The following is a 15,000-nucleotide window of genomic DNA, read 5'->3' as shown; positions in this document are numbered from 1 at the left end:
TTCAAAATAAATTGGCAAATTTTCAAACTTCCACCATTTCTACATTTTTCAACCAATTCAATATTCCACTATCCTGGAAATTTAAACTACCTTTTTTCCAAGTCCTAAAAAATTCCAGGATTTTCCAGAATTCCTGGTTTGCCAAAGCCCTATTTCCACCCTTACTCCTTCCACATTTTTCAACCCACTTCAACCGTTTCACCGTCAAAACATTCCTCTTAATCAGGACAAAAAATGAAGTTGTTGTTCGAACTGGATAAATTCCCGGTTTTCCCGAATTTCCAGGAATTCCTTAGTACCATTTCTCAATTAAAAATGTTACTATTTCAACATTTCTCGACCGATTTGAAAAGTTCCAACACCAACCATTTCAACTCATTTGGAATATTCAAGTATTTTAACATTTTCCAAAAATTTCCAGTTATTCCTGAAATTTCCGTGGAATTCACAAATTTCCATGAAATTCACAAATTTCCATGAAATTCACACATTTCCATGAAATTCCCATTGAAATGAATGGGACATTTTTCAAAGTTCCACAACTCCCATATTTTTCATCCGATTCAAACCATTTGAACTCCAAAATATTCAGCGTGTTCAAAAACTTTCAGCAATTTAAAAAAATTCCCGGATTTCCAAGAATTCCCAGTTTTCAGGGACATTATCCCCATTCAAAATAAATTGGCAATTTTTCAAACTTCCACCATTTCTACATTTTTCAACTGAATGAATATTCCACTATACTGGAAATTTAAACTACCTTTTTTCCAAGTCCTAAAAAATTCCATGATTTTCCAGAATTCCTCGTTTGCCAAAGCCCTATTTCCACCCTTACTCCTTCCACATTTTTCAACCCACTTCAACCGTTTCACCGTCAAAACATTCCTCTTAATCAAGGACAAAAAAACAAAGTTGTTTTTAGAACTGTAAAAATTCCCGGTTTTCCCGAAATTCCAGGAATTCCTTAATACCATTTCTCAATTAAAAATGTTACTACTTCAACATTTCTCGACCAATTTGAAAAGTTCCAACACCAACCATTTCAACTCATTTGGAATATTCAAGCATTTTAACATTTTCCAAAAATGTCCAGCTATTCCTGAAATTTCCATGAAATTCCCAAATTTCCATGAAATTCACAAATTTCCATGAAATTCACAAATTTCCATGAAATTCCGATTGAAATGAATTGGACATTTCCACAACTCCCACATTTTAGATACAAAATTGTGTGCTCGCTTTCAACAATTTAAAAAAATTCCTGGATTTCCAAGAATTCCCAGTTTTCAGGGACATTATCCCCATTCAAAATAAATTGGCAAATTTTCAAACTTCCACCATTTCTACATTTTTCAACCAATTCAATATTCCACTATCCTGGAAATTTAAACTACCTTTTTTCCAAGTCCTAAAAAATTCCAGGATTTTCCAGAATTCCTGGTTTGCCAAAGCCCTATTTCAAACCCTTTTTTCTGTTGACTACTCCTTCCACATTTTTCAACCCACTTCAACCGTTCCACCATCAAAAAATTCCTCTTAATCAGGACAAAATAACAAAGTTGTTTTTAGAACTGGAAAAATTCCCGGTTTTCCCGAAATTCCAGGAATTCCTTAATACCATTTCTCAATTAAAAATGTTGCTACTTCAACATTTCTCGACCGATTTGAAAAGTTCCGACACCAACCATTTCAACTCATTCAGAATATTCAAGTATTTTAACATTTTCCCAAAATTTCCAGTTATTCCTGAAATTTCCATGAAATTCACAAATTTCCATGAAATTCCGATTGAAATGAATGGGACTTTTCAAAGTTCCACAACCCCCACATTTTACATACAAATTGTGTGCTCGCTTTCAACAATTAAAAAAAATTCCCGGATTTCCAAGAATTCCCAGTTTTCAGGGACATTATCCCACATTTTTCAACCCACTTCAACCGTTTCACCATCAAAACATTTCTCTTGATCAGGACAAAAAAATGAAGTTGTTGTTCGAACTGGAAATATTTCCGCTTTACCCGAAATTCCAGGAATTCCTTAATACCATTTCTCAATTAAAAATGTTACTACTTCAACATTTCTCGACCGATTTGAAAAATTCCAACACCAACCATTTCAACTTGTTTGGAATATTCAAGTATTTTAACATTTTCCAAAAATGTCCAGCTATTCCTAAAATTTCCATGAAATTCCCAAATTTCCATGAAATTCCCAAAGAAATGATTGTGATATTTTTCAAAGTTCCACAACTCCCACATTTTTCGTCCGATTCAAATGTTCGAACTCCAAATTATTCAGTGTGTTCAAAAACTTTCAGCAATTAAAAAAAATTCCCGGATTTTCAAGAATTCCCAGTTTTCAGGGACATTATCCCCATTCAAAATAAATTAGCAAATTTTCAAACTTCCACCATTTCTACATTTTTCAACCGATTCAATATTCCACCATCCTGGAAATTTAAACTACCTTTTTTCCAAGTCCTAAAAAATTCCAGGATTTTCCAGAATTCCTGGTTTGCCAAAGCCCTATTTCCACCCTTTTTTCTGTCGACTACTCCTTCCACATTTTTCAACCCACTTCAACCGTTTCACCGTCAAAACATTCCTCTTAATCAGGACAAAAAATGAAATTGTTGTTCAAACTGAAAAAATTCCCGGTTTTCCCGAAATTCCAGGAATTCCTTAATACCATTTCTCAATTAAAAATGTTGCTTACTACCTCAACATTTTTCGACTGATTTGAAAAATTCCAACACCAACCATTTCAACTCATTCGGAATATTCAAGTATTTTAACATTTTCCAAAAATGTCCAGCTATTCCTGAAATTTCCATGAAATTCCCAAATTTCCATGAAATTCCCAAATTTCCATGAAATTCCCAAATCAATGATTGTGATATTTTTCAAAGTTCCACAACTCCCACATTTTTCGTCCGATTCAAATGTTCGAACTCCAAATTATTCAGTGTGTTCAAAAACTTTCAGCAATTTCAAAAAATTCCCGGATTTTCAAGAATTCCCAGTTTTCAGGGACATTATCCCCATTCAAAATAGATTGGCAAATTTTCAAACTTCCACCATTTCTACATTTTTCAACCGATTCAATATTCCACCATCCTGGAAATTTAAACTACCTTTTTTCCAAGTCCTAAAAAATTCCAGGATTTTCCAGAATTCGTGGTTTGCCAAAGCCCTATTTCCACCCTTTTTTCTGTCGACTACTCCTTCCACATTTTTCAACCCACTTCAACCGTTTCACCGTCAAAACATTCCTCTTAATCAGGACAAAAAATGAAATTGTTGTTCAAACTGAAAAAATTCCCGGTTTTCCCGAAATTCCAGGAATTCCTTAAAACCATTTCTCAATTAAAAATGTTGCTTACTACCTCAACATTTTTCGACTGATTTGAAAAATTCCAACACCAACCATTTAAACTCATTCGGAATATTCAAGTATTTTAACATTTTCCAAAAATGTCCAGCTATTCCTGAAATTTCCATGAAATTCCCAAATTTCCATGAAATTCCCAAATTTCCATGAAATTCCCATTGTGATATTTTTCAAAGTTCCACAACTCCCACATTTTTCATCCGATTCAAACCGTTCCAACTCCAAAATATTCAGCGTGTTCAAAATTGTGTGGTCTCTTTTAACAATTTCAAAAAATCCCCGGATTTCCCAGAATTCCCAGTTTTCAGGGACATTATCCCCATTCAAAATAAATTGGCAAGTTTTCAAACTTCCACCATTTCTTAATTTTTCAACCGATTTAGTATTCCACCACCCTGGAAATTTAAACTACCTTTTTTCCAAGTCCTAAAAAATTCCAGGATTTTCCAGAATTCCTGGTTTGCCAAAGCCCTATTTCAAACCCTTTTTTCTGTTGACTACTCCTTCCACATTTTTCAACCCACTTCAACCGTTCCACCATCAAAACATTCCTCTTAATCAGGACAAAATAACAAAGTTGTTTTTAGAACTGGAAAAATTCCCGGTTTTCCCGAAATTCCAGGAATTCCTTAATACCATTTCTCAATTAAAAATGTGACGACTTTAACATTTCTCGACTGATTTGAAAAAATTCCAACACCAACCATTTCAACTCATTCAGAAAATTTTCAAAAAAATTCCCGCTTTTCCCGAAATTCCCAAATTTTTGGGAAATTCCCATTGAAATCAATGGGATATTCTTCAAAGTTTCACAATTCCCACATTTTTCATCTGATTCAAAGTGTTCCAACCTCAAAATATTCCGCCTGTTCGGGAATTGTGTGTTCTACTTCAACAATTCGAAAAAAATTCCAGGATTTCAGTTCAACGTCAGCATTGGAGCATTCACACGCAATTCCTTGTGGGAAATTGCCTCATCTAGTCATGAGTGCTTTCCCTTCAAAGCCACATAGTCCATACGGCCCCCCCTTCCTGGGTGGATCTCGCATAAGAGGAGGAGGGTTAATCCTTTTGCAATGCAGTCTGTTGGAAATGATGGAAAGCGTCACGCTACACGGTCGTGGTCAAAGTTGGAATCGTCACAAAACACGTTGTAGGATATACAGTATAAAGTGGATAGTCCGACCGCCCTAATTCGTCACGTTTCATGTGTCGGGTAAACCGGGCTAAATGAATCTCCTTTTCCTATGGCGGTGACAAATAAAGACGCGCTGATGATGTAAGAAGATGATGAAGTCACATTCCATGGAGTCAAAAGGTTCCATGTTTTGGCGGCGTGCGTAAAATGTCCGAACAGTCCTTCCTGCTCCTGAACGCCACACCTTCCTAACAGGGGGAGGCGCTCATGTGCATGTGTGCGTGGTAGTGGGGGGGCGGCACGTGCGGCGGCGGCATCGCCAGACCCTGGCCTTGGGGGTGAGGCAACCTGGGCAGGGTGTGCCCGGAAGATGGCGGCGGCGGCGGCGGGGGGTTGGGGTAGGCGGGCGAAGGCCCGGGCGGCGGGCTGCCCCGGCCGGCCTTCGAGGCACCGCTTTTCGGCGGCGGCGGCGGCGGTCGGTTGAGCTGGATGGAGATGTCGCTGGACGCCTCCGAGGTGCTGCGGCCTCGCTGCGGCGGAGGCCAGGAGGATTCCGGGTGGAGGAACTGGCCGCTGTAGTCGCTGCTCTCAGACAGGCGGGGGCGGTAGAGCGCCGGGTGGGGGCGGTACATCTCCTCCTCGGCGTATCGCTTCATGAAGAGGTAGACGGACAGCACACCCGCGCCCTGAGAAAAAAGACAGGGGGAGGGGTCACCTTGTCAGGCGCGCCTGCACCACCAGGGCGTTGTGGCGCCCCCTGCAGGCTCCACTGGCTAAAGGGGGCAGACTTTTATTTTGGTAAAATCAACCAAATGTTACAGCTCGGTTGCCAGCAACTTGGGGGTTCCAGGTTCGATCTCCGCTGTCTGGGTTTCACTATGTAAAGCGCTTTGTTTGAGTCTCCAGAGAAAAGCGCTATATAAATATAATTCACAAACGCATCACGTGCGCCAGAAAGGTGACAAACACAAAAGTTATAATTTTTACTAATTATTATTTAATTAATTTATACACCATTTTAATTTAAATAATCAATTTAGTTTTAATTTTGTTTTATCAAGAAAAAAAAGAATCTTATGTTAAAAAAAGTAAAAAATAAATACATCTTAATTAAAATAAAAAAAAAAAAAAATACAATTACCATTTAAATGTAAGAAAATGCAATAAATAAACAAGTAAATTACATCTAAAACCTTTTTTTTTTTTAAATTAAAATTGATTTCAAGTTGATGGGGATTTTGTGCTAAAATGAAATGAAAAAACATTTTGGCCCCCCCAAAAAATAACATTCACTCATTTTAGTCTTCATTATTTATTATTCTTAATTTAATTCATTTGTTTAAAGTTTCCATATTAATTTAAATATTACATTTTATTTTAACTTTGGTTTTGATTCTAAGTTTTTTTTTTAATTACGAAATAAAAAATACCATTAAACTGTCTGTTAAAAGTGTTAAAATTCATTTTTTAATTACAAAATTCAAAGTAAAAACTTAGGTTTTAAATAAAATGTAAAATATATATTTTTTAAATAGATAAATACAATCAAAATGAATGTGCATGGAAAATGTATTTCACTTAAAATGCTTTTTATTAAAAAAAAGAAAAAAAAAAGTGTTTATACTTTTAAATCATACTTGATGTGCTAAAACAATTTCATGGGAACGAGGTTGTTTGACAAAACATTTTGTGTGTAAAAAAAAAATAAAAAAATAACTCCATCATAACATAAATGTGCAAAACAACTCTGAGCTGGGAGCCCACCCAGCACACCACGGGGAGCAGTGACAACACTCTTATCAGTGGCGGAGCAGGAAGCGGCTAGGCGTACATTTATTGTAACATTTCATGTGAAGTGCTCTGCCATCCATTAAGTGACATTTTACACGCACTTCTTTACACTAAATGCTCAAAATGATTTTTCCTCAACCCCAACTGCTTACTGTGGTGTAGGTGTCCTCCTAGTGGGGAGGTTGGTGCATTACAGCTTTCATATCACGGTTGTAGTCAGTTAAATGATCACGCTTATGATCATATTATTATCATGGTGCTGGAAATGTATTTACTGTAATGTAACTTAATGTATGTACTTGTACTCACATGTGTGCTGCAACTATGTAGGAATGTGACAAACATCTAATAATAAACATCAATATGACAAACATCTAATAATGAACATCAATATGACAAACATGTAATAATGAACATCAATATGACAAACATCTAATAATAAACATCAATATGACAAACATGTAATAATGAACATCAATATGACAAACATGTAATAATGAACATCAATATGACAAACATCTAATAATGAACATCAATATGACAAACATGTAATAATGAACATCAATATGACAAACATCTAATAATAAACATCAATATGACAAACATGTAATAATGAACATCAATATGACAAACATCTAATAATAAACATCAATATGACAAACATGTAATAATGAACATCAATATGACAAACATGTAATAATAAACATCAATATGACAAACATGTAATAATGAACATCAATATGACAAACATGTAATAATAAACATAATGTACATGCTTTATGACAGCATTACTTTAAATGTAATTGGACATGAAAGCAAATCAGCGGGGGTGGGAGGGGGGATGATGAGAGGGGGGATGATGAGAGGGGGGGGGGGGGCTGCACTGAAGTGTGCACTGCACCAAATAGTGATGCAGAAGAAGGGGGGGGGGGGGAGGAGGGGGGGATGGGCAGGAAGTCACATGATGCTGCACACACATTGACTCCTCAATAGACATTAGATGCTATAATGATGTACACTATATGTAACACAATGATGTACACTATATGTAACACGATGCACACTATATGTAACACAATGATGCACACTATATGTAACACAATGATGTACAATATATGTAACAACACACATGATGATGTACACTATATGTAACATAATGATGTACAGTATATGTAACAACACACATGATGACGTACACTGTATGTAACACGATGATGTACAGAAAATGTAACACACATGATGATGTACACTATATGTAACACAATGATGTACAGTATATGTAACAACACACAATGATGTACAGTATATGTAACACACAAAATGATGTACAGTATATGTAGCAACACACATGATGGTTTCCACTATATGTAACACAATGATGTACAGTTTATGTAACAACACACATGATGATGTACAGTATATGTAACAATGATGTACAGTAGATGTAACAACACACAATGTTGTACATTATATGTAACACACAAAATGATGTACAGTATATGTAACACATAATGTTCAATATATGCAACAAGACACAAAATGATGCACAGTATATGTAACTCCACACATAATGATGTACAGTATATATAACACACAAAATGATGTATAGTATATGTAACAACACACATAATGTTGTACAGTATATGTAACACAAAAAATGATGTACAATATATGTAACAACACACATGATGATGTACAATATATGTAACACAATGATGTACAGTATATGTAGCAACACACTAATGATGTACACTACATGTAACACACATAATGAGGTACAGTATATGTAACAACACACATGATGATGTACATATATGTAACACACGATGATGTACAAGATATGTAAGACAATTATGTACACTATATGTAACACACACATAATGATGTACAGTATATGTAACACACAATGATGTACCGTATATGTAACAATGATGTACAGTATATGTAACAATGATGTACGGTATATGTAGCAACACATTAATGATGTACACTATATGTAACACATATACTGTACATCATTATGTGTATAACAACACACATGATGATGTACAGTATATGGAACACACAATGATGTACAATATATGTAACAATGATGTACAGTATATGTAGCAACACACTAATGATGTACACTATATGTAACACACACAATGATGTACAGTATATGTAGCAACACACATGATGATGTACAGTATATGTAACACAGGATGTACAATATATGTAACACAATGATGTACAGTATATGTAGCAACACACTAATGTACAGTATATGTAACAACACACATAATGATGTACAGTATATGTAACAACACACATGATGTACAATAAATGTAACACACATAATGTACAGTATATGTAACACACAAAATGATGTACAATGTATGTAACAGCACACATTATGATGTACAGTATATGTAACAACACACATGATGTACAATATATGTAACACACATAATGTGTACAATATATGTAACAACACATATGATGTACAGTATATGTAACATATATACTGATGTACAATATATGTAACACACATAATTATGTACAATATATTTAACAACACACATGATGTACAATATATGTAACACACATAATGATGTACAATATATGTAACACACATATGATGTACAGTATATGTAACAACACATAATGATGTACAATATATGTAACACACATAATGATGTACAATATATGTAACACACATATGATGTACAGTATATGTAACAACACATAATGATGTACAATATATGTAACACATAATGATGTACAATATATGTAACACACATATGTACAATATATGTAACAACACATATGATGTACAGTATATGTAACACATAATAATGTACACTATATGTAACAACACACATAATGTACAGTATATGTAACACAATGATTTACAGTATATGTTACAACACACACAATGATGTACAGTAAATGTAACAATAATAACTGCACACAAGGACTGACCTCTTTGAGCAGGAAGGAGGAGGCGGCGAAGGCGAAGGACCAGCCATAGTGGTAGTTGAAGAACTGCTCGGGTTCTCTGGGTCGGTTCATCACCTCGTCGTTGATGCTGGAGATGTAGAGCACCAAGCCCACCACCAGACTCAGGCCTGCATCAACCACAACCACACACACCTCACAATGTACACTATATGTCAATCATGCCCCCTAGTGGCGGTCAGCAGCAATGTACAGTATATGTCAATCATGCCCCCTAGTGGCAGTCAGCAGCAATGTACAGTGTATGTCAATCATGCCCCCTAGTGGCGGTCAGCAGCAATGTACAGTATATGTCAATCATACACCCTAGTGGTGGTCAGCAGCAATGTACAGTATATGTCAATCATGCCCCCTAGTGGTGGTCAGCAGCAATGTACACTATATGTCAATCATGCCCCCTAGTGGCGGTCAGCAGCAATGTACAGTATATGTCAATCATGCCCCCTAGTGGTGGTCAGCAGCAATGTACAGTATATGTCAATCATGCCCCCTAGTGGTGGTCAGCAGCAATGTACAGTATATGTCAATCACGCCCCCTAGTGGTGGTCAGCAGCAATGTACAGTATATGTCAATCATGCCCCCTAGTGGCGGTCAGCAGCAATGTACAGTATATGTCAATCATACACCCTAGTGGTGGTCAGCAGCAATGTACAGTATATGTCAATCATACACCCTAGTGGTGGTCAGCAGCAATGTACAGTATATGTCAATCATGCCCCCTAGTGACGGTCAGCAGCAATGTACAGTATATGTCAATCATGCCCCCTAGTGGTGGTCAGCAGCAATGTACAGTATATGTCAATCACGCCCCCTAGTGGTGGTCAGCAGCAATGTACAGTATATGTCAATCATGCCCCCTAGTGGCGGTCAGCAGCAATGTACAGTATATGTCAATCATGCCCCCTAGTGGTGGTCAGCAGCAATGTACAGTATATGTCAATCATGCCCCCTAGTGGCGGTCATCACCTTGGAGTGTACTCATTGTTGTTATGTTTGTGTGTTAATTATTCTTTGTTTACAAAAATTTACACTTCTGAGTATCATTTGCAACTATCTTTTCATTTCAGTTTGTCCTGGTTGTCTTACCGCAGTCAGGAAGTAGTGTTTGCCTTTAAGTTAAAAAGTGCCACTTGTGTCTTTCGTTGAGTCCTACAAAGTGTTAATACTGTAAGTATTGTACTTATTACGCACCAGCTGGGTTTTAATTGTAACATTCATCTTCGTTGTAGTTTTCATTGCCACATTTTTAGGTGTTGAAATCGCCTCGCAATATCAATAATGCTAATCAGTAGCATGTATATGGCATATCCCATTTAAATTAGCATAGAGCTAACAGCATTTTGAAAGGTGGACTTCAAACTAGTCTTACTTTTGATTGTTTTCATCAGATATTTTTGCTTTGGAAAACTGCAGTGTTTGACCCTGGAAATTTCCCGTGGTTGAGCGGATTGTGTTTGACATTGGGTCGGTTTATGTTAAAATAGCACTTCCTGTTTTAGCTTGAAACAGGAAATGAATGAAACGCCAACCTGAAGAAGCCTGCAAATGAATCATGCATTTGCAGGGGGGAAAAAAAGCGTTTAGTGAAGTAAAAGAGCTGCAGGCGACACATGCAACATTAAAAGGCCACTTCCAGGAAGCTTCCCTGGGAAAGGACGGCGCCCACATGCGGCGTGCACGCCAAGAACGCCGCAGCCATGATGTGTTTGTGCTGCTGATGAGGAAGTGCTGCTGTCAGCATCACGCTGCAACAACATCTTTGTCCACAAACATGCACTTTTTAGTGATGTCATGAACTTTATTACTACGTGTTACGTCGTTTCATGAAACTGTACGCACTCATGAATGATCGGGACTCTTTGGCTAGCTCACAATTCTGATTATTGATGCATTTTTCACTCATGTATATGTTTATAATTAGTTAGGATTTTATGGCATTTATGGTTTTATATATATATATATATATATATATATATATATATATATATATATATATATATATATATATATATATATATATATATATATATATATATATATATATATATATATATATATATATATATATATATATATATACACACACATAAACACACATACTCATATATGTACATATATACACACGTATATACATTTATGTACTTATATACACACATATACTCATATATGTACATATATACACACACAGTATATACTCATATATACATATATACACATATATACACATGTAAACACACATATATATATTTATGTACATATACACACAGTATATACTCATATATACATATATGTACATATATACACACATATATACACATAAGCACACATATATACATGTATGTACATATACATACAGTGTATACTCATATATACATATATATATACATATATACACACATATATACACATGCAAACACACATATACATTTATGTACATATATACACACATATACTCATATATGTACACATATACACACACAGTATATACTCATATATACATATATATGTACATATACTCATATATACACATATAAACACATATATACATTTATGTAAATATATACACACATAGTACTCATATATGTACATATATACACACACAGTATATACTCATATATACATATATACACATATATACACATGTAAACACACATATATACATTTATGTACATATACACACAGTATATACTCATATATACATATATACACGCATATATACACATGTAAACACACATATACATTTATGTACATATATACACACACATACTCATATATGTACATATATACACACACACAGTATATACTCATATATATATATACACACATATATACACATGTAAACACACATATATACATTTATGTACATATACACACAGTATATACTCATATATACATATATGTACATATATACACATATAAAAACACGTATACATGTATGTACATATACATACAGTGTATACTCATATACACATACATATGTACATATATACACACATATATACACATGTAAACACACATACATTTAAGTACATATATACACACATATACTCATATATGCACATATATACACACACAGTATATACTCATATATACATATATATGTACATATATACACTCATATATACACATATAAACACACATATATACATTTATGCAAAAATATACACACATAATACTCATATATGTACATATATACACTCATATATACACATAAACACACATATACATTTATGTAAAAATATACACACATAATACTCATATATGTACATATATATACACACTCATATATACACATAAACACACATATATACATTTATGTAAAAATATACACACATAATACTCATATATGTACATATATATACACACTCATATATACACATAAACACACATATATACATTTATGTAAAAATATACACACATAATACTCATATATGTACATATATATACACACACAGTACATACTCATATATACATATATATGTACATATATACACATATGAACACATTTATAAATGTATGTACTTATATACACACATACTCATATATGTACATATATACACACAGCATATACTCATATATACATATATACACGTATAAACACACATAAACATTTATGTACATATACACACAGTATATACTCATATATACATATATATGTACATATATACACACATATATATATACGTACACATATAAACATTTATGTACATACCTGTATATACATACATATATACACGCATACTCATATATACATATATATGTACATATATACACGTATACTCATATATACATATATATGTACATATATACACCCATATATACACATATACTCATATATACATACATATGTACATATATACTTATACGCACATGTAACGAGTAGCATTTTCTGTAGCTTAGCCACTTTTAGAACTATGCTAACTTTGGTGAAGCGCTGCTCGCCTGCGCCATACCCAATGAGTCCATAACGCCGGCCGAGGATGTTAAAGTAATATCTTTGACGCATGACATGTATCCATGAAAATATGGAGAAGCAGCTGGAAGGAGACTGCACGTTATTGTTGCTACATGATATGTTCATGCATGTTTTAGCAGCACCTCTTTTTGAGGGATGTAAGACTTTATCACCCCCACACGGTCACCTCAACACTGAGAAGGCCTTCTTTATCTGCACATGACAACAAAGGTTACATAAGCGGTGTTACGCAATAGATACTATCACCATGGTCCTGTGGTGTGAAGCACACTTCTGATGTGACCACCACCACCCCCTGCTGGTCAAACACCTGCACTACACCCAGCAGTGAGGGGTGAGGCTGCCTACAGTGCATTTATGTATTTATTTAGTCTACTAGTCCTGGACTCTGATGTGGGTGTCCCTTGGTCTAGTCCTGGACTCTGATGTGTGTGTCCATTGGTCTAGTCCTGGACTCTGATGTGTGTGTTCAAGGTCTAGTCCTAAACTCTGATGTGTGTGTCCCTTGGTCTAGTCCTGGACTCTGATGTGTGTGTCCATTGGTCTAGTCCTGGACTCTGATGTGTGTGTCCCTTGGTCTAGTCCTGGACTCTGATGTGTGTGTCCCTTGGTATAGTCCTGGACTCTGATGTATGTGTTCAAGGTCTAGTCCTGGACTCTGATGTGTGTGTCCCTTAGTCTAGTCCTGGACTCTGATGCGTGTGTTCAAGGTCTAGTCCTGGACTCTGATGCGTGTGTTCAAGGTCTAGTCCTGGACTCTGATGTGTGTGTTCAAGGTCTAGTCCTGGACTCTGATGTGTGTGTTCAAGGTCTAGCTCTGGACTCTGATGTGTTTGTTTAAGGTCTAGTCCTGGACTCTGATGTGTGTGTTCAAGGTCTAGTCCTGACTCTGATGTGTGTGTCCCTTGGTCTAGTCCTGGACTCTGATGTGTGTGTCCCTTGGTCTAGTCCTGGACTCTGATGTGTGTGTCCCTTGGTCTAGTCCTGGACTCTGATGTGTGTGTTCAAGGTCTAGTCCTAAACTCTGATGTGTGTGTCCCTTGGTCTAGTCCTGGACTCTGATGTGTGTGTTCAAGGTGTAGTCCTGGACTCTTATGTGTGTGTTCAAGATGTAGTCCTGGATTCTAAAGTGTGTGTTCAAGGTCTAGCCCTGGACTCTGACGTGTGTGTTCAAGGTCTAGTCCTAGACTCTGATGTGTGTGTCCCTTGGTCTAGTCCTGGACTCTGATGTGTGTGTTCAACGTGTAGTCCTGGACTCTTATGTGTGTGTTCAAGGTGTAGTCCTGGATTCTGATGTGTGTGTCCCTTTGTCTAGTCCTGGACTCTGATGTGTGTGTTCAAGGTCTAGCCCTGGACTCTGATGTGTGTGTTTAAGGTCTAGTCCTGGACTCTGATTTGTGTGTTCAATGTCTAGTCCTGGACTCTGTAGTGTGTGTTCAAGGTCTAGCCCTGGACTCTGATGTGTGTGTTCAAGGTCTAGTCCTGGACTCTGATGTGTGTGTTCAAGGTCTAGTCCTGGACTCTGGTGTGTGTGTGTCCCTTGTCCTAGTCCTGAACTCTGATGCGTGTGTTCAAGGTCTAGTCCTGGACTCTGATGTGTGTTTTCAAGGTCTAGTCCTGGACTTTGATGTGTGTGTTCAAGGTCTAGTCCTGCCGTTTCTGGGTGTTGTTGATAAATGGCTTTGGCTTTGCATAGCAGAGTT

The 15,000-nt window shown here is 36.1% G+C and overlaps 1 protein-coding gene across 1 annotated transcript in view; it reads right to left on the bottom strand.

Annotated features, from left to right (window-relative positions):
* Positions 1-4,205: 4,205 nt before the first annotated feature.
* cacng7b (calcium channel, voltage-dependent, gamma subunit 7b) overlaps positions 4,206-15,000 on the bottom strand; it is a 20,206-nt gene continuing 9,411 nt past the window's right edge. The window contains exons 5-6 of the mRNA XM_062064124.1: positions 9,285-9,430; positions 4,206-5,215 (exon numbers count right to left, since the gene is read on the bottom strand). Of these exons, the coding sequence (XP_061920108.1) occupies positions 4,778-5,215; positions 9,285-9,430 (584 nt within the window). The 3' untranslated portion in view covers positions 4,206-4,777. The remainder of the gene's footprint in view (positions 5,216-9,284; positions 9,431-15,000) is intronic.

Source organism: Entelurus aequoreus, linkage group LG11 (assembly GCF_033978785.1).
Source record: "Entelurus aequoreus isolate RoL-2023_Sb linkage group LG11, RoL_Eaeq_v1.1, whole genome shotgun sequence".
NCBI classification, from domain to species: domain Eukaryota; kingdom Metazoa; phylum Chordata; class Actinopteri; order Syngnathiformes; family Syngnathidae; genus Entelurus; species Entelurus aequoreus.
This window is presented reverse-complemented; position numbering and strand designations above follow the sequence as displayed.